General features: G+C 56.4%; 2 protein-coding genes across 3 annotated transcripts; both read right to left on the minus strand.

The window, feature by feature from the left end:
• Positions 1 to 303: 303 nt before the first annotated feature.
• Positions 304 to 9,075, minus strand: SCN2B (sodium voltage-gated channel beta subunit 2). Its single transcript, XM_054005685.1, has 4 exons — positions 8,842 to 9,075; positions 3,945 to 4,111; positions 2,424 to 2,634; positions 304 to 1,282 (listed from the first exon to the last, which is right to left on the minus strand). Exons 1-4 carry the CDS (start codon positions 8,909 to 8,911, stop codon positions 1,083 to 1,085), a joined length of 648 nt encoding a protein of 215 aa, XP_053861660.1. The 5' UTR covers positions 8,912 to 9,075; the 3' UTR covers positions 304 to 1,082.
• A 4,087-nt stretch (positions 9,076 to 13,162) lies between these two features.
• LOC128823333 (junctional adhesion molecule-like) lies at positions 13,163 to 23,500 on the minus strand. Of its 2 annotated transcripts, XM_054005575.1 has the most exons (8): positions 23,360 to 23,500; positions 20,477 to 20,531; positions 18,467 to 18,630; positions 17,695 to 17,920; positions 16,997 to 17,135; positions 16,086 to 16,146; positions 14,441 to 14,536; positions 13,163 to 14,062 (listed from the first exon to the last, which is right to left on the minus strand). In XM_054005575.1, exons 2-8 carry the CDS (start codon positions 20,523 to 20,525, stop codon positions 13,829 to 13,831), a joined length of 969 nt encoding a protein of 322 aa, XP_053861550.1. In that variant the 5' UTR covers positions 20,526 to 20,531; positions 23,360 to 23,500; the 3' UTR covers positions 13,163 to 13,828. The 2 variants fall into 2 exon arrangements, with proteins under 2 accessions (XP_053861550.1, XP_053861549.1); XM_054005574.1 differs by lacking the exons at positions 20,477 to 20,531; positions 23,360 to 23,500 and having other exon boundaries at positions 18,467 to 20,353.
• Positions 23,501 to 23,905: the final 405 nt, after the last annotated feature.

The raw sequence follows: 23,905 nt of genomic DNA on the forward strand, positions 1-23,905 counted from the left end.
AGGATGGAGACGAGGCAACAAATTAGAGGTGTCAATCCCCGCCAAGGATGAGACAATAACCAGCTAGAAAACACAGGTAGCTGCATCAAATTGTCAACTTCCCATCCCCGTGCCCGACAGAGGCGCTGCGCCCCCTGCCTTCCCGCCCCCCTGCCCGACAGAGGCGCTGCCCCCACTACCCCCCCGTCCTCCTGCCCGACAGAGGCGCTGCGCCCCCTGCTTTCCCGCCCCCCTGCCCGACAGAGGCGCTACCCCCACTCCCCCCTGTCCCCCTGCCCGACAGAGGCGCTGTGCCCCCTGCCCTCCCGCCCCCCTGCCCGACAGAGGCGCTGTGCCCCCTGCCTTCCCATAACACTGGTGCCCTGTTAATGCCCATTACAAAGTTCGGATAGGAGCCGGGTGCTTTTGTGGATGGGACCAGGTCAGAACGGCCTGGGGAGGAGACTGGCCTGTGGTGACGGAGCTCGAGGGGTTCCAGGGAGACTGATCAGATTACTTGACACAGCAAAGGGCCCCCTGTGCTCGAGGCTCTGCCATGAATACGAGTCACAGGAGAACCCCCTGGCCAGCACACTAACATCTCACACCAGTGCCAGGGCCTAGGCAGAAGGACTTGCTAGTCCCCCGTCCCCGGCTCCATCGCCCATCACTTGGAGAGGCTGCAGCCCTCTCTCCCTCCCCAAAGCCACTGCTCACTCCCCGCCTTCGTGGTTCTCAGGGGAGGTCCTGCCTCCCTCTCCCCTAGCTCCATCTCCCTCCCTCTCAGCCACAGCCTCTGGATTGCGCCAGCCCCTGCCCTGGGCAGCGCCTTGGCATCCTGACTCATAGGGAGAGGTGGGCGGGAGCACGCAGCAGTCTGGTGCAGGGGACGGGCTCATTAGGCTTGGGTAATTCACCCACTTCCGCCAAGCCCTAGCCCAGGCCAGGCGCACAGCAGTCTTCTCCCCAGGCCCTGCTGAAGCCTGGATTCCTGGGGCTCGGGGCTGGCTACGGAGATGAGGGATGTCTGGGGAGTCTGAACTCCGTGCTCTGGAGAAGCACACGAGGGGTCACACTGTACAGGGGGAAAGGAGAGGGGGCCGTTACTTGGTGCCCTCCTCGGGGTTCCCTTCGCCATCCGTCTTCCCTTCCTCCTCCGTTTTCTGGTCGTCTGTGTTCAGTTTCTGCTGCTTTTTCCTCCGCACGCACTTGACGATTACCAGCACCAGGATCACTACGGCCAGGAAGCCCCCCACTGAGGCCCCCACGATAACAGCCACCGTCGAGTCGCGCTCCGGGGGCACTGCAGAGACAGAGCGGGGCAGGTGAGGAGGGAGGCCGGGGGGACGAGGGAGTCTGAGCAGCAGGGAAACCAGGCAGCTCCTACCAGCACCAATGGGAGTATGTTGGCAATCCAGGCCCTGCCCTACCTTACGTGAGGTCTGATGGGAGGAAACGCGTGCAAGGCCCCACACACAGACAGGCCATGGGTGGGAGTGGGATGTGCTGACAGGCATGGCCTGGAGATGGGAGGAGCAAGCCTCCTACGTAGCCACATAAATCACACGGACCACGGCTGGCATTGCCCCTGGGCCTGTGGGGGGAGGGCGCACTGGGACCAGCCCCACAGCCAGCGGATGCTGGGAGGGGGGGGTTGGGTAGTTTCCTTGATTGGAGACCCTGAAGTAACTGTCTGAGGAGGGACCGTGCTGCCCAAGCAGGCTGCAGATCCTCACTCTCCACAGAGCCAGGCGATCCCCACCTTGCCCCTCGCTGCAGGAGTCCGTGTCAGAGCCCAGACCGGGACTCAGGAGCGTCCGGCTCCCAGCCCTTCGCCTGCCCCCATCCCCTGCGAATGCCAGTCGTCCAGCTGCTGCAGAGAGCTCCCTGGGGCTGGGAGGGAACTGGGGCACCGTGGACGCTGATCTGTGCTAACACAGACAGAGAAGGGGAACTACAGGAGGCCTCAGAGTCCCCCTCCTCCTGTCATCGCTCCCGGCCCGGTGAGGAGCCTGGCTCTGGGACCATGGCAGGGCCAATTCCCCAGGGGATGGAAACATGCCCTGACCTGTCGCACGCCCCAGAGACAGGCAGGGAGTGGCAGCTCAGCCCGCGGTGGGGAAGGCCGGGGGTCACTTCCTGGCCCCCTTGGTGACAGTCACCAGCCAGACGAGCCCGAGTCCCCACTGAACCGTCCCTGCCCACGTCGGCCCGGTGAGCTGGAGCGGCCGCGGGATGTGGGCTGGGACGGAGGGGTGGGGCAGCGTGGGTCAGAGCAGCTGCCTACACTGTACCAGCTCTGGCCTCTGCTGTCGTCACTATTGTTCAATATAAAACAGCAGCCCCGCAGCCCCGTCTGCCCCCCACTCAGCGCTCCTTTCCCCCCCTCCACTTGCCCCCCGCCCAACTCCTGCCGAGCCGGGCCGAGCCTGCTGCGCACCCACCTTCAGTGATAACTTTCAGGAAGATGCGGGCATGGCCCCGGTGCCTGTCAGGCGGGTTCATCACGTAGCAGTTGTAGGTGCCCTCGTCCTCCAACTGCACCTGGTGGAGGGTGAAGGACACGTCGTTCTTGCTGGGGTTTCCAGTGAACTCCACCCTGTTCCCGAAGCGATCCAGCCGCCAGTGCACGATCTTCATCCGGAACTGCAGGAACTGGGCAGAGATGGGGGGTGGGGCAGTGAGAACGCCAGGGGGGCTACACCCATGCTGGTGCCCACAGGCCAGTCAGAGACCACAGCACCTCACCTCCTTTCCCTGGGGCACATGCCACTCAGAGCTCAGCTCCCCTGGCCCCGCTGGGATCACCCTGCCCTCAGACAATCACACAGCTGCCCCGAGAGCTACAGGGCCCTGAGCCTGCCGGCGGGAACGGGAGGGAGCCCTTTGGTATCACAGGCTGAGAGTGGCCACCCTGGGTCAGGGCACTGGGAGCTAGGCTGCCAGCCGGGGCCAGGGCATTGGTCATTCATGGCTATCTCCTGCCTGGGCTTTGCCCCAGCCGTAGCAGGAAAGTTTAAGCAAACCCAAGGGTCCAGACAGCCGCTCACCACCTGGAGAGAATCCTTCATCTCTGGCCTACAACCCTCTTCTGCCTTGTTTCCAGTTAGTCTCACCCGCGGCTGGCCTGAGCAGTGGCCACACCCCAGGAAATGGGACACTCCCTCCGGACACAGAGGCCTTTAATACTCACATGGGAGTGGGATCTGGGTACCTGGATAGACCCAGTGTTGGGTCAGCGATCCCCGTCCTCCCATACCTTCGCCTTCACCCCCAGGGAATGCTCTCAGGACCAAAGCCTGGGGCCTTGCTCTCTTTCTATTCAGTCCTTACACAGGCCTGGACTATGCTACGAACTGACATCAGCATAGCTACGTCTCTAAGCAGTGTGAAAATTCCTCCCCTTCCCCCCCGAGAGATGTAGCTACACCGACCTGACCCTGGTGTAGACAGCGCTAGGGCGACAGAAGAATTATTCCATCCACCTGGCTGCTGCCTCTCGGGGAGACCGCCTCCCATCAGCGCAGACAGTGTCTACACTGGACAGAAAACTGCAGCTGGAGCTTCCCCTGAGCACACACTGAGACAACCTCAGAGCGAACCCCAGTCAGCAGCAGGACCCGCAAACAGGGTTGTGGGACTCGAATCTGTGTCGCCAGCTCTTGACATTTTATAACAAGCCAAGTGACATTCGGGGTTTTCCTTAAAGCCCAGCTCCCAGAGTCGCCGGGGCAGGAGAATCTCAGCTTTCTTTCCCTTTCTTTAAGGCAGGAAGTTCCCAGCCGCCTGGAGCAGAGAAAAGTTTGAAAACGAGACCCTGCTGGCTCCGAAAGCAGACTAGAGCCCCAAGTTAGTACTTTGGTAAATCTGATGATTTTAAGCCAGTCTCATGATTTTGGGGGGCCTGGCTCATGATGTTTGATGGTTCAGAGCTGGACCCACAAATCCCTGCAGGAGGTACTTACCAGCTCCTCGCTGCAGTTCTCACATTCCTGGTAAGTCCAGTTCAGGGAGAACAGTTTATTCTCCACTTTGTAGCAGGAGTTGAAGGTGCAGGGGAGGCGCACGGAAGAGCCATTCAAAGCACTGATGGTCGTTTGCGCCGTGATCTCCATGCCCAGCCCACAGGGCGCTGGTGAGAAGACAGGAATGAAACAGGAGGGAGGAGAAGAAAGGAAGAAGTGAACAAATACTGAAAACTGCAAGCACTAATGTCTGTCCCACCCCTTGGGGGCTGTGGGCCTGGCCTGCTGGTGGAGCTGTCCAGGGGGCGGAGAGACCGGCAGGTACACAAACACACACATCACAGCCGCTGTGGCACTCTGGACACGGTCATAGGAAAAGGGGTTTTCCAAGGGACACTACTCAGTGCACAGCAGCGCACTGACCTCTCAGCTCCCCCCTCGCCAGAGGCAGGGTGATAACGTACCCGCTGACTGGACACAAAAGACAGACACAGCTTGATCCCAGATTGGCTCGTCTGCCCCTTAGGGAGAGCTGACCTGAAAGGACCTGCCTTAGTCCCTGGCTAGAGAGAGGGCTGTGTGTATGGGATAGTGGCATAACCCATCTATATGGGATTTGAACGCAAGCCTCTTGCCTGGTTTAGCAACCCGTCAGCCCCATGCTCCATTGCCCTGCTGCCGGCCTCTCTCAGCCCTTCCCCACGCAGCACTGACTGCAGGGGAACGCTTTTCACGGCCGCTTAAACCAGGTTTGCTATGCAGAGGCCTGGATGAGCTGCAGTGGACCAGATGCAGCATCAGCTGTGCAGGGCTCAGTGCCACATCCGCTGGGGAAATTGATGGCTGCGCTCATCAGATTTCATTCCCGGCAGGACGCACTGGGGGAGTGACCAGCCCCTGCCAGCGCTGGCCTCTGGGGGCTGCAGGGAAAATGCAGATTCACTTTATTATCCCCCTTAGCTGGTGTTTGAGCAACACTCTCTGGATGGAAGTCAAGCGGCCAAGCTGCCAGAGGCGCCTGCTGGCAGAGAGGGGGCAGAGGTGGTTTCTGCAGTGGAGCCCAGGCTGCAGCGCAGAAATGGAGAGATTAACACACACAGCCCTGGGGCAGCATGGCATAGCGCTCCCTCTGCCTCCCACTCCCCACACATCCCCTCTCCCTGCACCCCCCACATGGCCTCGCCACGCCCCACCCTGGCTCCCACCCACTCCGTTGGCCAAATCCAGAACTGGGGAGAGCAGAGACCACAGTGGCTCATGCTGCTCACAGCAGGGCCAGATCTGTGCGTCTCCCCTCTGCTCGCTCACTCCTCCTTTCTGACTCTCCCCTGCTCTAAGGCTCCCCCTGCCAGGCCTGTAAGGGCAGGATCCCCACTGAATTCCCCGGAGCGCCTGCAGGTCCCGGGCTGTGCTGGGAAACCCCAGGGCTGATGCCATCTGATGGCTCTGGGACCACGTGGGTCCCCCTCTCTCTGCTCTCATCCCTGCTGTTCTCAGCTCTGGTTGGGGAGTGAGCCCGGCTGTGCTGTGGGGCAGAGCCCAGCTGGCAGCTTCCCCACCGGACAAGCTACATGAACCCTGAGAAGTTAAGCAGAGGGTAAGAGGCTGCAGGAAAGGGGCCAAGGAACTAAAGTGGGGGGGCACGGGCCTTTCCCCACTGGACAGCACACCCCAGTGCAGTGCGCAATGGGAGGGGTTTGGTGTAATGAGCAGATGGGTCATTGTTCAGCATCTGGGTCACAGAAACGCACCCCCAACCCACTCAGCAGAGGCCCAGGGCTGAACCGGCCACCCCCCAAGTTCCCCTTCTCTGCTGCAGCCTGCAGCCTGGCCCAGCACAGCTGATGCTGCATCCAGCCCTGCTCTATGGAGAGTGACACGCATGCGGGTCTCGAGCATGGCCGAGCCAGCACCAGATTCATACACCCCCACCCCCATGGCAATGCTTGAGGCAGCCAGATCAGCGCCCCATCACAGTCAGGGGGTTGGAGACCCTGTGCGAGAAGAAGTAGGGACCCCTTCCCCCAGGATACAGCCCCAGCAAGGAGGGTCTGACTCACTGCGTTTATGGCTGGTGCTGGACGGGAGCCGCTCATCACCTGCAGCCACAGGCTTTTGCCAGGCATTTCTGCCAACGCGCTTTGGCCCTCCTGGGCTGTGCTCGGCGGGGAACTGCACTGCTCAGCCCCACGGAAAGCTGGGTCTCTGCAGCCCCCCCACACATCAGCACCCCCCCCACGGGCTGCCATGGCACACAGGCCTGACCTCACACGGGGCCGGGGCAGTGTCGCTAGGAGTCGTCCTTGGAACCCAGAACCAGGCCAGGATTCATGGGAGAGGGCTGCATGTGGGTAGCAGACAGCTGGCTGGCCTAGGCTGAGCAGGGCCTGTCTGACAATGCGGGACCAGCTTGGCGTCCGCTGCTGCTCTCGCTGACCTCTCACAATGAACCCGGGCGGCGGGAACCTGCTGACCGAGACGCTGGCATAGCTGAGCCCGCTAATTTGCTCCCTGCACGGTAGTTTCTGGCGCTGGGGGGAGGGATAGCTCAGTGGTTTGAGCATTGGCCTGCTAAACCCAAGGTTGTGAGCTCAATCCTTGAGGGAGCCATTTAGGGATCTAGGGCAAAAATCTGTCTGGGATTGGCCCTGCTTTGTGCAGGGGGTTAGACTAGATGACCTTCTAACCCTGATATTGTATGAAATTGTTTCTCAGGAGGAAAAAAAAACCAGTGGTTTGTGGCAGCTAGGAAACCTTTTGTCTTGTAATCTGATCACTATGAGATACCCAGTCAGCAGCCCTGTAGCATCCTGTCAGGTTACTGCTCCGGGGAAGGCTGAGAAGCTCCTTCCAACAGACTTTGGAAAAGTGAGATCCAAACCAGAGCCCTGGTACCTCAATCCCACATGTGAAGAGCAGCCCTAGAGCTGACGGATTGCAGCGAAGGGGAGATCGGAAAGAGCTGAGCGCCATGGGCCGGGGAGTCTCCTTTGTGTCTTTGGAAACTGTTCCTGCTTCTGCAGATGGCACTTTTAAAAGATTTAAAGGTGCCATACACAAAAAATGAAGCCCTAGCAGTTCGGCAGCTAAATACCCTACAGCACACACCACGTACAAACCCAGCCCGGGCCAGTCCAGGTCAGGGCTGCTGCGACAGGCCGTGCTGCCAGAAGGATGCCCAGAGAGCACCATGGTGAGTACTGGGAAAGCCAGCCCGGGCAGGAGGTGTGCCCTGGGGAGTGATTCCTGTGGGCTGAATGCCAGGCTGTGGGAAGAGCCTCAGCCCGGCCTCTTGGAGAGAGGAAGGGAGGAAAGAATCCCTAGCACCAGGCCCGTGGGATCCATGGTGACTGGGAGGGGGAAGCTGGAGCTGGCGAAGTACACATCCTGCCCCACTCCAGCTACTGCAGCAGTTGTCAGACAGGCTTCCACCCACTCGGCTCTAGGGGGGCATGGTGCGCTGACCTGGCCAGCACCAGGGCTTGGGCAGGGTTTGCAACGTGGGCTCAGGCTCAATCAGAAAAAACCTTGCCAGGCGCATTCAGTGCTGCAGGCTCTGGCCAGGCCGTGGCTGCAGACTCAGCTCATGTGGGCCCAGCCCGACACTCTGACCAGCCTGTGAACATCGTCACGCAGCGATGGTGACAAGCTCAGTGAGGGAGGTGGAGAATCCTAAACTGAGACTGGCTGGTGCCTTTCCCTGTCCAATAACCCTGAGGGCGACTTGCCCTGCTGGGACACGGAGCCCTGCCCCACGCTTTGCTCCACAGGTCTGTGGGCACATCCGGCCATGGGGTTCTCAGAGGCACGACCCCCAGGGACCCCCCCAGGACCATGGGAGAGACGATGCCGCGCAGTCTCTCCTTTGGGGCTCTCGGTGAAGTCAGAGGGGGTTGCGACATGCGCGCTAGCCACCTGGGGTCTGACAGTGTCACAGCTAAGGGCCCCTGGGAGAGGATACAGGGGACACCACGTGGCACACTCAGCTCCTCAGTGTAAACACTTGTATTCCTCTCCATGCAACCATCGGAGCATGCAACATGGGCTTCTTCCCCAGAGCTGATGGGCACTGCCGGGAGCCCTGCTAATGCAGAGTCCATTGATTCCCTGCTGCTGCTAGCTTTAGACTGCTTCTTTCCCGGATCTCCACACTGCCCTGTCCCCTTATGCCCCTTTCCCCCAGTCTTGGGGGGTAGCATTACCCGCAGCCTCTCCAAAGCGAACAACAGGCAGGGTTCCTAGTCACTGAAGATGGGGAGTTGCTGTCCTTTTTCTCCTCCATTTCCGAATCTGTCTGAAAGCAAAGCTCCCCCCCTCCCCGAACACTACTTATGTTTTAATCTGACAGGCTCCTGCTTGCATTCCTGGCTCCATGGCAGGGCAGGAAAGCAAGGAACGGAGCCCAACAGGCCAACACGCTGCACACCCTGCTCCCCACCAGCAGCCAACAAAATGAGGGGCAGCCCCTCAATTGCATTCAAACACACACCACACACGTTTGACACTTTGCTTTTCAACCTGCCGGCTCAAAGGAGCAGCATCCCCAGCCGTGCCCCCTGCGCCGGGCACTACCCCACCTGCGCCAGGCACCCTTGGAGAGGCTGCAGAGAGCTACGCAGGCTGGCTTAGAGATGCAGACACAGCCACGGAGCCGACTTTACAAAACGGTTCCTTTCTCATCGGTAACGTCAATAAAACCTGCCCATTAGCCCCTCTCTGTCCCCCGTTCTCATGTCGGCAGCAGCCAGCGCCGCCGTCCCTCACGCTCCCGTCGCGTCCCTTCCCCAGGATTCTGTGTGGGGCGACGACGCTGCGTTAACGGGGATGGTGCTCCCCAGCCGTGGGCTGCTGGGGCCCTGGCGGATGCCTGCATGCAAGATGTGCAATAGACACTTACCCAGAGAGACAAACAGGCTGAGCCCAGTGAGGCACCAGGTGAGCCGGAGAAGCCAAGGCTCCTTGCTCATTTTCCAGGACCTTTGTGTGTGGCGAAGATTGTGGTGTTTGTTGTGGCTGCTTTTTGTTGCTGGTGGTTGGCTTTGTTTTTTTCAAGTGCACTGGGTGATTTCCAAGACACACATAATTTTAGAGCTGTTTTATTTCCCAACCTCCAATATGGCCGGCTGGAGGGTTGCTGCTATTAAAAAAAAAAAGCAGTAAATTTTATGGTTGGTGGATTCCATCAAAGAACATGGGAGGGCATCAAAATTTCCTCGGAAGCAAAGGAACATGCTCTCAGCGTCTCTCCTGCTCCGCACTCTGGGAGGTGGTTCTGGTGCCTGATCCTGTTTAAAATTGCCACCTTATCAAAGAGCAGAGTGGGTTCCCTCCTGAGCCAGTTAGTGCCTGTGATGAGGGCAGGAAGGGCTGTATTACTGCAAACTGTTAGTCTCTCTTCACCTTCTGGCCTAAGTAATCTGCAGGGTTTATTTCTCCTACAGAGACTCCTGGCATGCTCTGGTGACTACCACGTTAGCTAAGCACATACCTGAGTGATGCAGCCTGTGTTCTGGCTCAGTTTAACCCCCAGCAGGCCTGCCCACCATGCCTTGCGTTGTGCGGACTCCGTCACCTTGGGTGTTATCTCACAGCTTCCCAAGCCCTGCCTGGCTTCCCTACAGCAGAGAGTTACTTCCTCCTAGACCTTGTGCAGGTGTGTTGAGTTGGAGGCAGGAGATGGGCAAGGGGCTGACTGCCCATCACGCTTTCCAGGGGACCGCCGGAGCTCTGGAATAACAGCTGCTTGGCAGTGAGGTGAGGAGAAGACCCTGGGCTCTGACAGGGTTTCCCTTGTTTTCCCCACAAAAGGAGACGGAAACAGGCTCTTTGCTGAGCCAGCAGTTCCCCTTCCCCATTATGAGGCTGTGACATCCAGGCCCTATGCTGCAAACCACCACCCACCTTCCTTAACATCTCCACACCCAGCTGCTAACAACCTGAGCACTGCTATCCCAGGAGCTAATAAACCACCAGACACAGGGCCCTAGCGGCCAGCCAAGGCAATGCAGCATCTCCAGCGCAGAGCCGTGGTATGGGCTCTTACTGGGGGGGCGGAGGCAGGGGCAGCTTTCCTGGAAGAAAGTTCTGGGGCGAATGCAGTTCCCTTTGCTAAGGGCTGGAGAGGAACATGAGCGCTGCGATCGCCACCCACTGGCATGAAGACATGCCAGGAAAATCTCTCATGGCCTAGTAGAGACTGAAACACACGTGGGAACTCAGCTCCCACCCAGCCAGGGACTCTGAGCCTTGTTCTCCAGAGCATTGGGGAAAACGCAGTCAGGCCAGAGAAACGACGCTGCCATCAGCATGCAAGCTCGCCACACGCTGCTCTGTCCATGCCCCAGTGCTGGCTAGCAGCCCCCTGGCTATTACAGCCCTGGGCCTCGCCTGTGCAGGGCTCCTGCTCTAACGGATCAGTTAGGTGCATGCCACCTGCGTCACGTTTCCTGTGGCCCAAGCCCACATCTGAACTCCGTTCATCACCTACCCCACAGAGCATCAGCCACACCTGTCTGGGGCTGCCCCACTGACAGGCCATGCAGCAATGAGTCCCTCTCCTAGGCTCTGGGGGCAAAATTCTCCTCCAGCCACATGGATGGAGCTTGCCCACCTCTGGCCTTTCTCTCCTGCAGAGCACAGCCCGCTCTGGCTCGCCGCGTGCAGCAGATGCCAGGCGGTGCCAAGACCAGGCTCAGCCCAGACAGAGGTAAATCACAGCTCCGTGTGGCCTCTGAGAACAGCTTTGACTGCAGCAAAGGGTGCGCGCTCCCTTCCCCCATCCCAGACAGCATGACACTCACTGCTCTTCTTCCCAGTCGGTGCAGAGGGGGCAGGCAGTGACGGCTCAGGAGCAGGGCGAGCATCCGACCCGAATGGCTACCAGGTGTTCCCAGCTACTCCATTATTCATGCCATGGGCGTGTCCCGGACTGACTCTGCACCTCAACCTCAAACAGGCTGATGGGCTCTCCAGGGCCTGGGTGCTCCACTGGGACATTCGCTCCCTCGGTAGGGAGCAGCATAGGGACATTCACCCAGCACCCACCCCCACCATACCTGGGACTAGCCCACCCTGCCAGCCCCTCGGTTTTTCACGAGCACTGAATTCACTGATGGGTGGGATGGGGGAATGGGATCTAATCTAACGCCCAGGGGTAAATGAGTACGGACAGGGAGGGAACTGATGCTGCAGGACCCACAAGTAACGCCCTGCGCTTTGGCTCGCCAGCCAGGGAGTGGAGGGAACACTCCCACGGAACACATTCCCTAACATGTGGGCCCAGCTTGGTGAATCCCAGGCACCCAGTGGATGGGCAGCCCCCCGGCAGTGTAGCACTTGTGTATCCGCTGGCTCCTCCCCTCCTGGGCCTCTGAACTGACAGGGGCTCTAGCCTACAGCAGCACAGGAAAGGGCTTTAGTCGGTTGAAGCTGGGGAGAGTTCGTACATCATCCATGGAATGCATATGCTGGGAGAAGCCAGGGCATAGGAATCCCTACAGACACCATGTCCCAGCTGTGACACGAAAACCAGCCTGTGAGATGCAAGCACGTGGCCTTTGCTCTGAGGACAACATTAACCTGTTCCCCTTTCCCACACAGCATAGTTCGCGTGGTGGCGTTGAGCCGTGTGCAGTAGGGAGCACAGGGGTACTGGTCCCCAGGATGTGGGAGGGTGAGTCCATGTGTTCCCTACTACACAGAAATCAAAGCCGCCTCCTGGACCATGCTGTGTTGAAAAGGGAACAGGTTAAGGCCGTGTGAGCAGAGGCCAGCTTCACTGAGCAGGGGAGAGGTCAAACCACTTGCATGGTCAGTCCTTTTCTCACAGGAGCTCAGGTAATAAAGAGGACAGGGAGCACCCGTGTCTGAGGAGCAGGCTCCTCGTCAGGCTAACGAGGTGCTCAGCTCCGTTCCCTCCTGCCAGGCAGGACTTGGCGGACAGCAGCACTCATGCAGGATCAGACTCCCAGCTGTGCTCAGCACCTCCTTCCTTGCCCTTATGCCAGCAACAGTCCATTGCTCAGCTAGGCAGGCAGGCAAACTGCCATGAACTGACACGCTGGCAACGTCAGCCAGCCGTGCCACGCCCAGGCAGTCAAAAATCACAAATTGGGCCCCCAAAATCATGAGATTGGCTTAAAAGTTGTGAGATTAGGATTGGGTTTTGGTTTCTATGCCTTCAAGTGTCTAAGCCTTTAGGTTGCACTTGGGTCACATTTTCAAGCTTTTCTTTGCAACCATGAGGGCTAGAAGCTCTCGCTTGTTAAACGAAAGCTGAGATTCTCATACAGTGACAGGACTCCCAGAGCCGGGCTTCAAGACAAACCCCAAATAGCATGAGACTCGCCCTGGAGTCAGGTTAGCAAAACTGTGGGACACGAACAGGGAAGCGTGTGTGTACACACACACACGGTGCAGGGCTGAGCACTGCCTCTAGTTTGTAAAGTGCCTCGTGACCCTGCTAGAGAGAAGGCACCTGAAGTATCAGATTATTCATTAAAGTACAGGATTATTATATACTAAATCACTAAGCAGATCTATTGATTGTGTAGCATGAAGTCTCCCAGCTACAATGAATAGCCCCAGGCATTCCTGTCTGGGGCACTGTTAGCTCTGACATAACAGGCCCTTAGTCATTACCTACAGCTTTATATTTGTTTCAACTTCAATACAAATTTGTTGGCATATTTTTTAAACCACTCACTCTGGTTCTTCTGCCTCACCAACAAAAAACGAGTGGGGTGGCAATGTGAAACAAATGACTGCAGCATATAGCAACTTTTGCTGCATTGGCCCATGTGCCAGCGCTCAGGCTAAGAGTAGAGAGTGGTCCCCCATCCTTTCCAGGAATGGAGCGAGCCCATCTCAGATCACTGCACGTGGAGGTGTCAAACATCTATATATAGAGCCTGGAGGGAGAGCTGGCCCCAGCAGAGGCTGTGCTCTGGGAGAAGGGTTCTAACCCCGGCGCAAGGGAAGAGACCAGGGCAGGGGAGGGAGCCGACCCGCTCAGAAATAAGGGGCTGAACCAGTCCCGTTGTTTGCTAGCAACTTGGAACCTCAGATGCAGATTTTGTCCAGGTAGAACAGAGTAAAAGCCCCCGCCCCTGGCGTTACGGATCTGGAATATTCCTAGTTATTGCAAGTGTATAAATGAAGACACAAACACATGTAGGGGGTGGTGCTGCACGTCTATTTACACACACAGAGCACTGGGTTTGCTACAGTTCAACTGAACTATTTCCCCAGGACGTCGGGTTGCTTGTTTCCCATGTGGCTTCGGCGGAAGGTGCCAGGCTGGCAGCCTGGAGCCCGCTCGGTGCCCATGCAGCAGGCCAGCCCAGGCAGCTGCAGGGCACCCAACACCTGATCACCCCCTCCTCCCTGTCTGGAGGTGGGACTCTCCCTGGAGTTCTCTCGCTGGGTTTTGATGGCACCGGCCAATATCCCAGCCGGAGCATGGAAGCTCTGCCACAGGGCACTGCCCGCCTGCAGAATGAGGGTGAAACCAGAGCAATGTCCATTTACCTTCATCACCCTCCTGTGCCCCACTTCTGGCCCGCCCCAGTTAGCAAGGAGTGCCCTCCCACTGCCCTGTCGCAGGCCAGGCCATGCTGGGCTCATGGCGCAGACGCGAAAGCAGCAGCCCCATCAGAGCGTGAAGTGACCCTTTCGAAAATGTCCTCAATGAGCAGCAAGTCTACACAGCGCTGGGCACAGTGGGGCCCGGTCCTGGCTGGGGCTGGCAGGTGCTGTCACAGCACAAATAGATTATAACCCAGACAGCGAGAGTGATACAGCCCATGCCCTGTACAGACTGAGAGGCAGCCCTGTGGCACGCTGACGGAGTGAGTAGAGTTTGTCCCTGGGGGAGGTCAATGTCCCTAGCTGTCGTGCCAGGCTGGGCTCAGAGGTGCTTTCCCCCCATCCAGGGCACAAGGGAATTCCTCCTCTGGGCAGTTGGACTTTTCACAGGTTTTCTTGCTTTCTTGGGCTCCTTCATTGCACAGTCTCCCCTCATCCAGCCATTCCACTGGGATCTTCTTCCTCTGCAGCTGGACGTACATGCTGTTCTCCAGCAGTGCAGTGCCCGCCCCATGGAAAGCAGCAGAGGGGCGCTGCAGGGGACAAAGTGCAAAGCCATTAGCACTGTCAGAGCCAGAGGGCTGTGTTAGGCCTGAGCCATACTAAAAAGGTGGATCAACCCAACTACGTCGGTCAGGTCCCCCTTTGCGTTGCCTTGCAGAGAGAGCAGATCCTGCCTTAGACAGAGAGTCCTAGAGAGTTTGCATCCAGAAGTCACCCATGATATTACATCCCCAATCATCTCCAAATGGGCTAGAACCCCACAGCTGGCCTGGAGGCAAACTGCCCACACTGTGCCCTGGAGTTGATATCAGTGGGGTCATGCCAGTGCATGGCAGGCCCTGTGTTTTGAGGAGACCCTGGTCTCCTCTCCTGCCCCAGCTGCTTGGACCTCCTGACACAAAGCTCACCATGGTAATGTAGGTCGTGTCCATTCTGCTCCCCAGCTCTGCCTCCTGCCCAGCCTGGAGCATCTCAGCACAGGGTATGAGGGAGTAAATGCCTTCCTGCCAGGAAGATCAGAAAGAGACTCAGGCCCTGCGTGGCCTGTGACATGCCCGTTCCAGAGGCTCATTTCAGCTGGTGAGCTCTCCAGAGCAGAACCAGGCAGCCTCTGTTTTGAGAGTTCCCAGCATCTGGTGGGCCGGATGATAGACAAACGCTGAATAGCTCACCGGAGGGCCCAGCTCTGCTCCAAACTCCTCGGCCTGCTCCCCTCCCCACCCACTCAGACATGCTGGGCAAGGGGTGAAGGGGTCACTTGCCAACAGCTGTATCAAAGCAGCCACCAGGGTAACCTGCATTACAGTAAATAAAGTGCATGCTGGCCAGCGGAGTCCCCAGCCTGGCAGACTGATGCCCACTGACTTGTGACAACCACCAACACCAGATGCTGCAGAGGGAGCTGTGTAAAGCCCTCAATACACATCCAATGGGGCAGTCCTCTCCTCTGGGGGGAAACACCTTCCTGACCCCAGTGAGCAGCTCATGCTCTGAAGCATGAGGATTGAGCACATTGATCAGCTTATCCTAGCTAGTGTCACTGCAGAGGCGACCCTTGTGCTGGCTAGGATTCATACTAAACTCCTTGCCTTCATAGTACCTAGCGTCAAAAAAACCTTGCATCCGCTGATGAAAGCTGAACAAATAGATACAATGTTAGACAAAGTAAAGGGCCGGTTTATTCCTAATGGGACAACAGACCCCCACAAACCCTGGGAATGAAAAGTCCTCACCTCCCACTGAAGTCTATTCATCTGTGGGTGTTCAGGGCCTCTGTATCTTTAAGGCCAAAACAACACTTTACCCTTCTCTGGTGTTTGTCATCTGAGGACATCAAAGCACTTCACAGACATTCATTAATGAAGCCTCATGCATGTTAAGGCAGGATCATGTTCCCCATTTTGAAGACAGGGAAACTGAGGCACAGAAGTGCCATGACTTGCCAAGGGGGCTAAAGTGGAACTAGAATCCCAGAGTCCTGGTTCCCATTGCCCCAGCCTAACCACTAGCTTACACTCCCTGCACTGCCCTTCCACTAGTCATATCGCACACAGTCGTCTGTTCTACAACGTAGCAGCTCTTCTCCCACGTCCCTCCGACACCACGATAAATCCTACACCAGTCCTGGGCTGCAACAGCAACAAAGTGGCTGGGACAGAACCTTGTCACAGGCCCCACACCTTCTGCTTTGAAAATAAAGCTCTCGCCTCTGCCTGGGCATTTAGGGAGCAGCAGGAGCCCATTAGCTCACTTTGCTCCATGGAATTATCTCCTAATTAGGAGTCAGGGCAGGATGGAATTATCTGGGGTTAATTCCAATCACCTCCTAACTCACGCCAATGATACAGCAAAACAAACGCCAGGCTTTCCTTACTGGCCGTAGGCGTGTGTGAACAGGCGCATTCAGTGCCTGGGACAGGCTGGATAGCAGCTCGGCTGTCCCGAATCCTCCTTTTATTTCAGGAACTACCCTCCGGATTCTGGCGTTTCCCTGTTACAGGGTCCGGCAGCATTAGCCCCACTCAGCTTGGCAAGCAGAGACTGAGCTCTCACCTCTGCTTTATCCCGGCTGCCGTCGTCCCGACTCCTCGACAGGGGCCCGCTCTCCGTCGGTCTGGAAGGAATGTCAATTGCATGCAGGTGAAGAGCTGTGCGGGCTCCCCCAGGAGCCGCCATCTCCACCCATCCCCTCCATAGCTGAGGGTGTTAATTCCAGAGCTAGTGCCTGGCTCTGTCTGCATTTCCCCTGACACTCTGGCCTTCCCGTTGGTCAGGAACCCTTGGCGACAGAAAGGAGCAAGGAAAGGCCAAGTCCACTGCTCAGCCATTCCATACCGGTGAGTCTGGGCTTCTGCCCATGCTCAGGTGTGGAGGGACTCTCACTCTGAGTGACTGGCCTTGCATCTACCCCACACACCTTGGCCTCGCTGCAGCCTGTGGTGCACAGAAGTGCTCCAGCCCCATATTCAATTGCTACAGCCAGGGATGCAGCTCTCCCCATCCACCTGGGCCATGCAGGGGCACATGGGCCAGGCTATTTGGGACCCCAGCACTCTGCCTCCCGTCCCTACCAGACAGGAGATCTGTCTGTGGAACCAGGGCAATGTGGGATCAGGCATGTCAAGAAGAGGACACCTCCTACCCTCCCTGCCAGTGCTCCTAGAAGAGGCGGGTTCAGCAGGGACCGGGAAAGGAGCACGGTGTGGAACCCCGGGAGCAGCCCTGCACTGGTGAGAGAGGAGAGGCAGGGCAAGCCCATCAGACACAACTGAGCCACCAGGGGGCAGCAGAGGATAGTGTGTGTGGTCACCCCAAGCTGTCACAGGCCAGGATTCCCCAGGTGCTGAAATTCACCCGCATCCCACCAGTGTCCCCCTCTCCCATCCTGGCCTGTGGCAGGAGATAACCACCAGGCAGGATGATGCCACACCCGCCCTGCAGCCATGGGAGCCAGGACCTGTTACCTCTGCTTCTGGAGAAACTTCTTCAGCCCTAATCCCAACAAGAGGGCCAGGAAGGTGGTCGCACAGACGTAGCCCAGGATGGCCCCCCAGCCACTGCTATCGGTGCTCTCAGAGTTTTGGGCCCCTGCAAATCCGGACCCTTGGGGGGTGAGAGACACACGCTGCAGGGTTAGCGATGTCTCTGCCCCAGCACACTAGCCACCAGGAGTCAGTCTCTGCCCAGCCCATGCTGACGGATGCCCAATACTGGGAGGGGCACATCACCCCCAAAGGCATCCAGGGGAGGTGGCTGTCTCCTCCCCTTTGTAACAGATTGGTGAGTTCCCACAGGACTGGGGCAGAGATCCGTTCCCAGGGAGCATAGCACGGAGCCGGGCGGCTGCACAAACCCGGGGATTTCTGCCCCAGTTCTCACACTTGGTGGCAAACCGGCCCTGGTGAGCCAGCACCTCACTCCTGCTTGCACATCACTGTGACTGCATAGGGCTGCAGACAGCATGACCCATGGGGCCCTCCCAACACAGACCCATCCTAGGCCAGGCTAGACAGGCATAGCTGGCACTAGAGACGGAAGGGCAGGGAGGCACTTGGCTTGGGGAAGGGGAGGCTGCCCCAAGCAAAGGGGTGAACCGGTGAGGCTGCTGTGAAATTGACCGATAGCCAAGGGGAGGCATAAGCTAGCAATGGGGGGCGCATACCTCTCCGTCCAGCAGAGGCCACATGCAGCACGGTGTAGTTTTTGAAGACGCTGCTCCGCCCAAACACCCGGATCTCGCAGGTGTATGTCCCACTGTCGTCCGCCTGTACATCCTGCAGCCTCACGGAGCCGTTCTTGCGGGCCACATCCCCCAGCCACTGCACTCGGGGCCGGAAGCGTCCCACAGGAACACTGTGGTTACTGTAGTAGTAGAAGACCATCTCCTCCTGCAAGGGGATATGGCTCGTCATGTGACCAAGATAAGGGTGACATGTGACTGGATGCCAAGACACTCCCAAGTGTGAACTTAGTTCCTCTGAATATCCTCCCCGTCTGCTGCTCCGCCTGGCACCCCCACCCATACGCCTCGTCCTGCCCTGGCGGGACGCTCTTCCGGGGTGAGTGGTATCACAGCCTAGGTCCCACTGGCTCTCTGTTGAAAGGCCCAACAAGGGGTCAGTCAGTCCCAGTTGATATGGTGGATTCTGTAACTTGAGCACCTAGGAACTGGGCTGAGGTGCATCAAAACCGCCTCACCCAGCGACCTCGGCGCAGCCGTCGGCCGGGAACAGCCTCTCTCCCGCCCAGCGACCTCGGCGCGGCCGTCGGCCGGGAACAGCCTCTCCCCCCTGGGCTGAGTTGGATTTCCAGCTCCCTTAGAAATTGCTGCTCTCTCTAAGCTGGATGTGATGAATGCTATCTCTGCCCCCAGGCATCCCATTTGCCCTGGACCTGGGGTGCTCCCCTGGGCCCTTCCTGGCGATTGGACTCACCACCTGAGTACCGTTTTCCGGCATATGTATCCAGTCTACTTTGGTCACATTCCAGTCCCCTGGCACCAGGCTTTGGAAGAAACATTCCAGCAGGACAGAGTCCCCTAGGCGAGCCTTCAGCTTGGGGCAAGTGATGACCCGGCCAGCCAACACGCCACCGTTCTCTGCAGGCACCAAGGAAGGAAGAGGGAGGAGCCCAGAACTGAAGAATCCAGCACAGTGCAGAGAACAGCAGTGCTGCCTGGGCCTGCTCATCCTCGAGACATCCCTTCCAACCCAGAGACCAACCCCGTCCCCGCATCCAGCCTGGCAGACCCTGCTCCCTTCCCACAGGCAGGGCCCTTCCCCACCCTCTGACTGCACAAAACGCTGCACCCCTGAACCAGCTCCTTCACAAAACGTCACCAAGACCTGGGGAGCCAGGGCAGCTCCTTCCCGCCAGAGGGAGGGTCCATGCATCTGTTCCACTGCCAGAGCCAGCCCTGGGGCCAAGTCTCCCCAGGCTGCTGGTAGAGTCATAGAGCCTCCCGACCGGGACATCAGAGCCAGCAGAGCGGGCTTTCCTTCTCTGCCCTCCCAGCAGCACCAGAGCGGGAGCCCTCGGACCGGGTCGGTGGAGGTGAGGGGCATTTCAAAGGACTGGAAGCAACGTCACGTGCAGGCCCACTGCTTTGCACACGTCACAGCTTGTTACGCCCAGACTGGGGCCTTGTCCCTCCACAGCCTGAAGCCAGGGTGATGCCATGATGGGCTGCTGCTAACCTGGCCTCTGGGAAGTGGGCAGAGCTGAGGATGAAGTGCTAGGTCTGCTATTGCCCCCCTAATGGACATGGCCTCCCCTAGGGCCATGCTTCCGATTCACGCCTCGTACCCTCCATGGCAAGGGCCCGTGGTGCAGCCAAGACACAAACTAAGGGTCATTGCCGCGAGCCCCCAGCACTGCTGCCCTGGGAAGATCCCTTTTACCAAGTCTTAGGGGCGGAGGGGTGTCAAAAACTGCACCCCAGGATTCATACTGGGCTTGCGCCAGCTGGGACAGGACGAGGCCACTTCGCTCTGCTCCACGGCGGCAGCCTTAGCGCTGCCAGTCCAGACATTCCAGCTAAGCCGGGCAGTGCAGCCCCACAGGGCCGGTTCTCCCAGCAGGGGAATCCCAGCCTCACTTCCTGTCGGCGGAGGCACGTCTGCACGGAACAGGCAGTAGGAAAGCACTCCTCGCACGAGCCCCAGCCATGTTGCTCTTTCGAAGCAGAGGGCTCTGGTTCCTCATGAATGGCTTTCGTGTACCGCTGCCTATCACAGAGTATCTGAGCACTCACACTCTAACGCAGTTCCCCTCCCAGCCCCCCGTGGAGGCAGGGCAGGGCTATTATCTCCATTGTGCAGAGGGAAACTGACACAGAGACTAAGTGACTGGCCCAAGGTCACATAGGAAGTCTGTGGCAGAGCAGGGATTTGAACCCAGGTCCCTAGGTCTTAAACTAGTGCTCTGACCACTGGACTGGCCTTGCATCCTTGTGGCGAGGGTCATTCCAGCACCCTGAGCCTGGCATAGCACCGGGGCATCGGCTGCATTTTGTGTGTGAATGTCCGTTCTCACAGCCCTTCCCTGTTTGCTTCCCCACCCCCGGCCCTGAAGCTCTCAGACCCAGCTGGCTGTGTCCTCTGCTTGTTTGCACAAGCAGTGACACAGCTATTGCTCAGAAGGCTGCTGGAGAACCCTGGCAGAGGAAACGAATGGAGCCGCGTCAGCGTGTCCCGGCCTACGCTGGCACAAAGCGCAAGCTGGAGACCCGAGGCCCAGGAGGGGTACATGACTTGCCCCAGGCCACACTGACTCAGTAGCAGGCCTAGAAGAGTTCCAGGCTCCCAGACCCATGAGCTCCCTCACAGTGGATGGCCTGGGCTCTGAAATTTGCTGTCATGGGGATCTCTAAGCAAAGGGAGGGGAAAGCAGGCAGTGTTTCCAGGGGTGTAGGCGAGGGGGGCAAAAGCAGGATCTCCGCTTACCCAGTGACATCAGTATCCGCATGAGCATCAGGGCAGGTACCATTCTCATTTCACTCTAAAAAGGGGAGAGACAAGTTAACACCAGCTGCATGGGCCCCTGCTCTCTCCAGGGGGTGCACAGCACCTTAGGCACAGCCTTGGCCCAAGCTTTAACAAGACGCACACCCGAACCATGGCAAAGCAGGTGCCAGGTGGCAGGGGACTTTCTGGTGACTGCGCTACTGCGTTGGTACGAACTCCCTTCAGGTGACAGGCAGGGCTAGAAACAACCCCAGTGAAACCCCAGAGAGTGGAGCTCCCACCTTCGGGAGCAGTTCCCTCCATCACTCTGTCTAGTAATTGTATCACAGCCACATCCCAGCCTATCGCCCACAAGAAGGTGATTCGGAGATGAACTAGGTTGCTGGACTGACACTTCCTTTGCTTTCACGGAGATGGATTGGCCTATACTCCCTCAGCCTCAGGGATTTAGTTTAATGAATCCACCAAGTCCCAGCCATTACAACACTCTTTGAAAACCAAGAGGCAGCTGTCAGATACGTTTCTGGTTTGAGACAACTCTGAGCTACGTGAAGGGGAAGTTGACGAGAGCTCATGCTCTGGTTTTAAAATTTCCTTTTGTGTAATGAACTTTGAGCTTGGTTTGAGGCCTAAGGTTTCTGTAGAAATAGGAGGTGGTTAGGTTGGGTTCGTTCACAGATGCTGAGGCAGGTAATAGGAAGTAAATGTTTGTCTGAAGATTAAGGCGTCTGGATTGTTAATATCAGCATAATCTCCCTGTCAAAGAGTGCTCCGGAAAAGTCTGAGCCCCCCTCAATGCGGTCAGATCACACAGTAACACCTTTAGTCACTAGCAACAAGGGCTGATTTCAAACAGTGTAAACCTCTATAAGGAGAGCTTCTTTTGGGACACCTGAAATGTCCCATTTTTTACTAAATGAATAAAAAATTGTAATAATGACTGAAAGTTTGTTCCAGCTGCATTTCTGCATCAGACAGAATTAGCTCTGTGTTTACAGGCACAAATCAGTGGAAGAAGCATTCAGTGTGACACTTTGTGTTCCAAGCGAAGAGAAAAGCTGAATGAATGCAGGTACACTCAGAGCTGTGCTTTTGCTCAGCATCTGATGAACTCTTTAAGAACAAGAAGTTCTTGGGAAAAAATCCTCCAGTCTGTGAAATACACACGAGTGTCACTGTTGAATCCAAAGCTGGCAATAGCAAGAATAGCAAACTATACACATACAACACATGCACAGTCTCTTGTGTGAGAATTTTGTTACTCTAAAAACTGTCACCACTAAATCAGCCTGTTTTTTATTTTGAAAATCTTCTCCCTTTCTGTCTATCTCTCATTCCTGCGGCCCTGGACAAGCCAGTGCCCCTAAAACAAATTTCAATATGATTTTGAGATGGGGTTTATCAATCCCCAAGAAACAGGGATGCTAATGAAAAGGAGCTAGAGTAAACCTGCCTCGTGTAGTTGATTTAAAGTAAAGTCGTGTTTATTCCTGACCGCTCTCAGAGAATAAAAATCACTGCTTTCAGCACTGGTGCAGTAGGAAGCAACGAGTGACCAGTCCGGGGTATTTAGATGGCAAGCTCCATGAGGCAGAGACTGTCTCCTTTGTGCTCTGCAGAGCTGAACACCCAAACAACAGTAACCAGTGAACATGGATGGTACACACCTGGGGATGTAAGAGAGAGTGTGTTGGCTGTATGCATGTGCTATGGAATGGTCTGAAATGATAAAATGCTGGGATAGTACAAAACCAATCGGGAGAGGAAAATTCCACACCAAGTCTGCGGATCCTCACTACAAAGGATTTCACCTCTTCTCACAGACAGACATCGCTGCAGATTTCTTTTCCTCATGCAACTCTAGTTGCACAGCTCCGTGAAAACTGATAAAGCCCCTGCAGCTCCCGGAATGGAACCCAGAGCCATCACCAGCTGCCACAGATGCAAAATTGCTTTTGAGATTGAGAAATGAAGACTTTCCAAGCTGCTCAAGTGCTTGGCTAAATACAATGGTATAAAATGGACCCTGCCTTCCATTGTCCTCTGTGTGTTTGTAGAATCAAAGTCCAGCTAGCAGTAGCAAGGACCTCTGTAATTCTCCTTGCTTGTGCTTCTCAGTAAAGAAATGTTTGTAAAAAGAATTAAGTATTTAGAATCTGCCTATTACAGTTCTGCCTGAGAGGTCTAGCCTGCACTCAGGGCTTGCTTGGAGCATGTGTTGTACGTACGTATGATAAACAAAGCAAAACTTCATGCACACAGCTCCAAAATCCCTGGCTGCAGCATTCCCAGTGCAGGTTGATCACGGTCCTCCTAATTCTCATGTGGGGCTAGATTGTCATAACAACATCTCCAGTTAAGCACTTAAATAGGGGACAAGTTTCCAGAAGTACTCATTATCCAGCAGTTCCTATCGTGACACTTATGGCCAGAGTTTCAAAACATCTCAGCACCTAACAGACCCCCAACCACTGAGCTCATTGGAGAATCTGACTCTTAGCATCACCAAATCCTCCATGTATTTATTACCTTATTACTCAGAATCCCATCACTGACTCAGTTTAAGTATTTCCGCACAGCAAATCTGGCAGCAGGTGCTGTGTGTTGCAACTGACAATGGAGTTAGCTCATTGGGGTTCTGTCAAGTACATTATGACACTAAGATATCACAATCCTTCCATGGTATAATTGTCCCTCACGAGAACCTTAACTCAATGGATTTGGAACCAACAGTGCCCTTCTGTTCTCCTGCTATTGAGCAGTGGGAGCTTTCAGCTGCTAGGTAGCTGAGCTCAGAGCATTTAAACATTCCCGACCTCTGCTCTCAGAAAGAAAATGAATACAAATTATTCAGACACTCACCAGAGAGTTTGTAGCAGACCTCCAGCTTCTCACGCAAAGTGTTCTCCGCTGACTAATTCAGAGACCTACGGAGCTTCTATGATGGCCTAAGCGAATCAGATGCTTGAGGTTGCACGTGCGGGATTTACAACGTAGTCTGTTTCAGATCTATTTGTTCCATTTGCAGGGAGATGGTCGCTTTAAAGTTAAAAGGGGAAGGTGCTAACAATCAGAAGGCAGACAGGGTTTTGGTGAACAAAGGGGAAGAGGATTGTAGACAGATACTTGTAGATACACACAGCACTCACATTACCAGAGGAAAACCTGCTAATCACTACTTAGAACGTGCCTGAAATCCAAACTTTTAATCACAGCAGACCGCTCCAATCAAATTTACTATACATATCCTCTTAATGGGGCCACAGATCCTCAAAATTCAGCTCCCTGGCCTCCCCTCACTCTTAGCCTGAGCTCCTGGGACAAAATAAGTTATAAAATAACCAGCTCAAGGAGGGATGAGGCTCAGAACCCCAACGCAGACGGTCGCTGTATGAATAGTATAGCCCA

This window comes from Malaclemys terrapin, chromosome 15 (assembly GCF_027887155.1).
Source record: "Malaclemys terrapin pileata isolate rMalTer1 chromosome 15, rMalTer1.hap1, whole genome shotgun sequence".
Classification (NCBI taxonomy): Eukaryota; Metazoa; Chordata; order Testudines; family Emydidae; genus Malaclemys; species Malaclemys terrapin.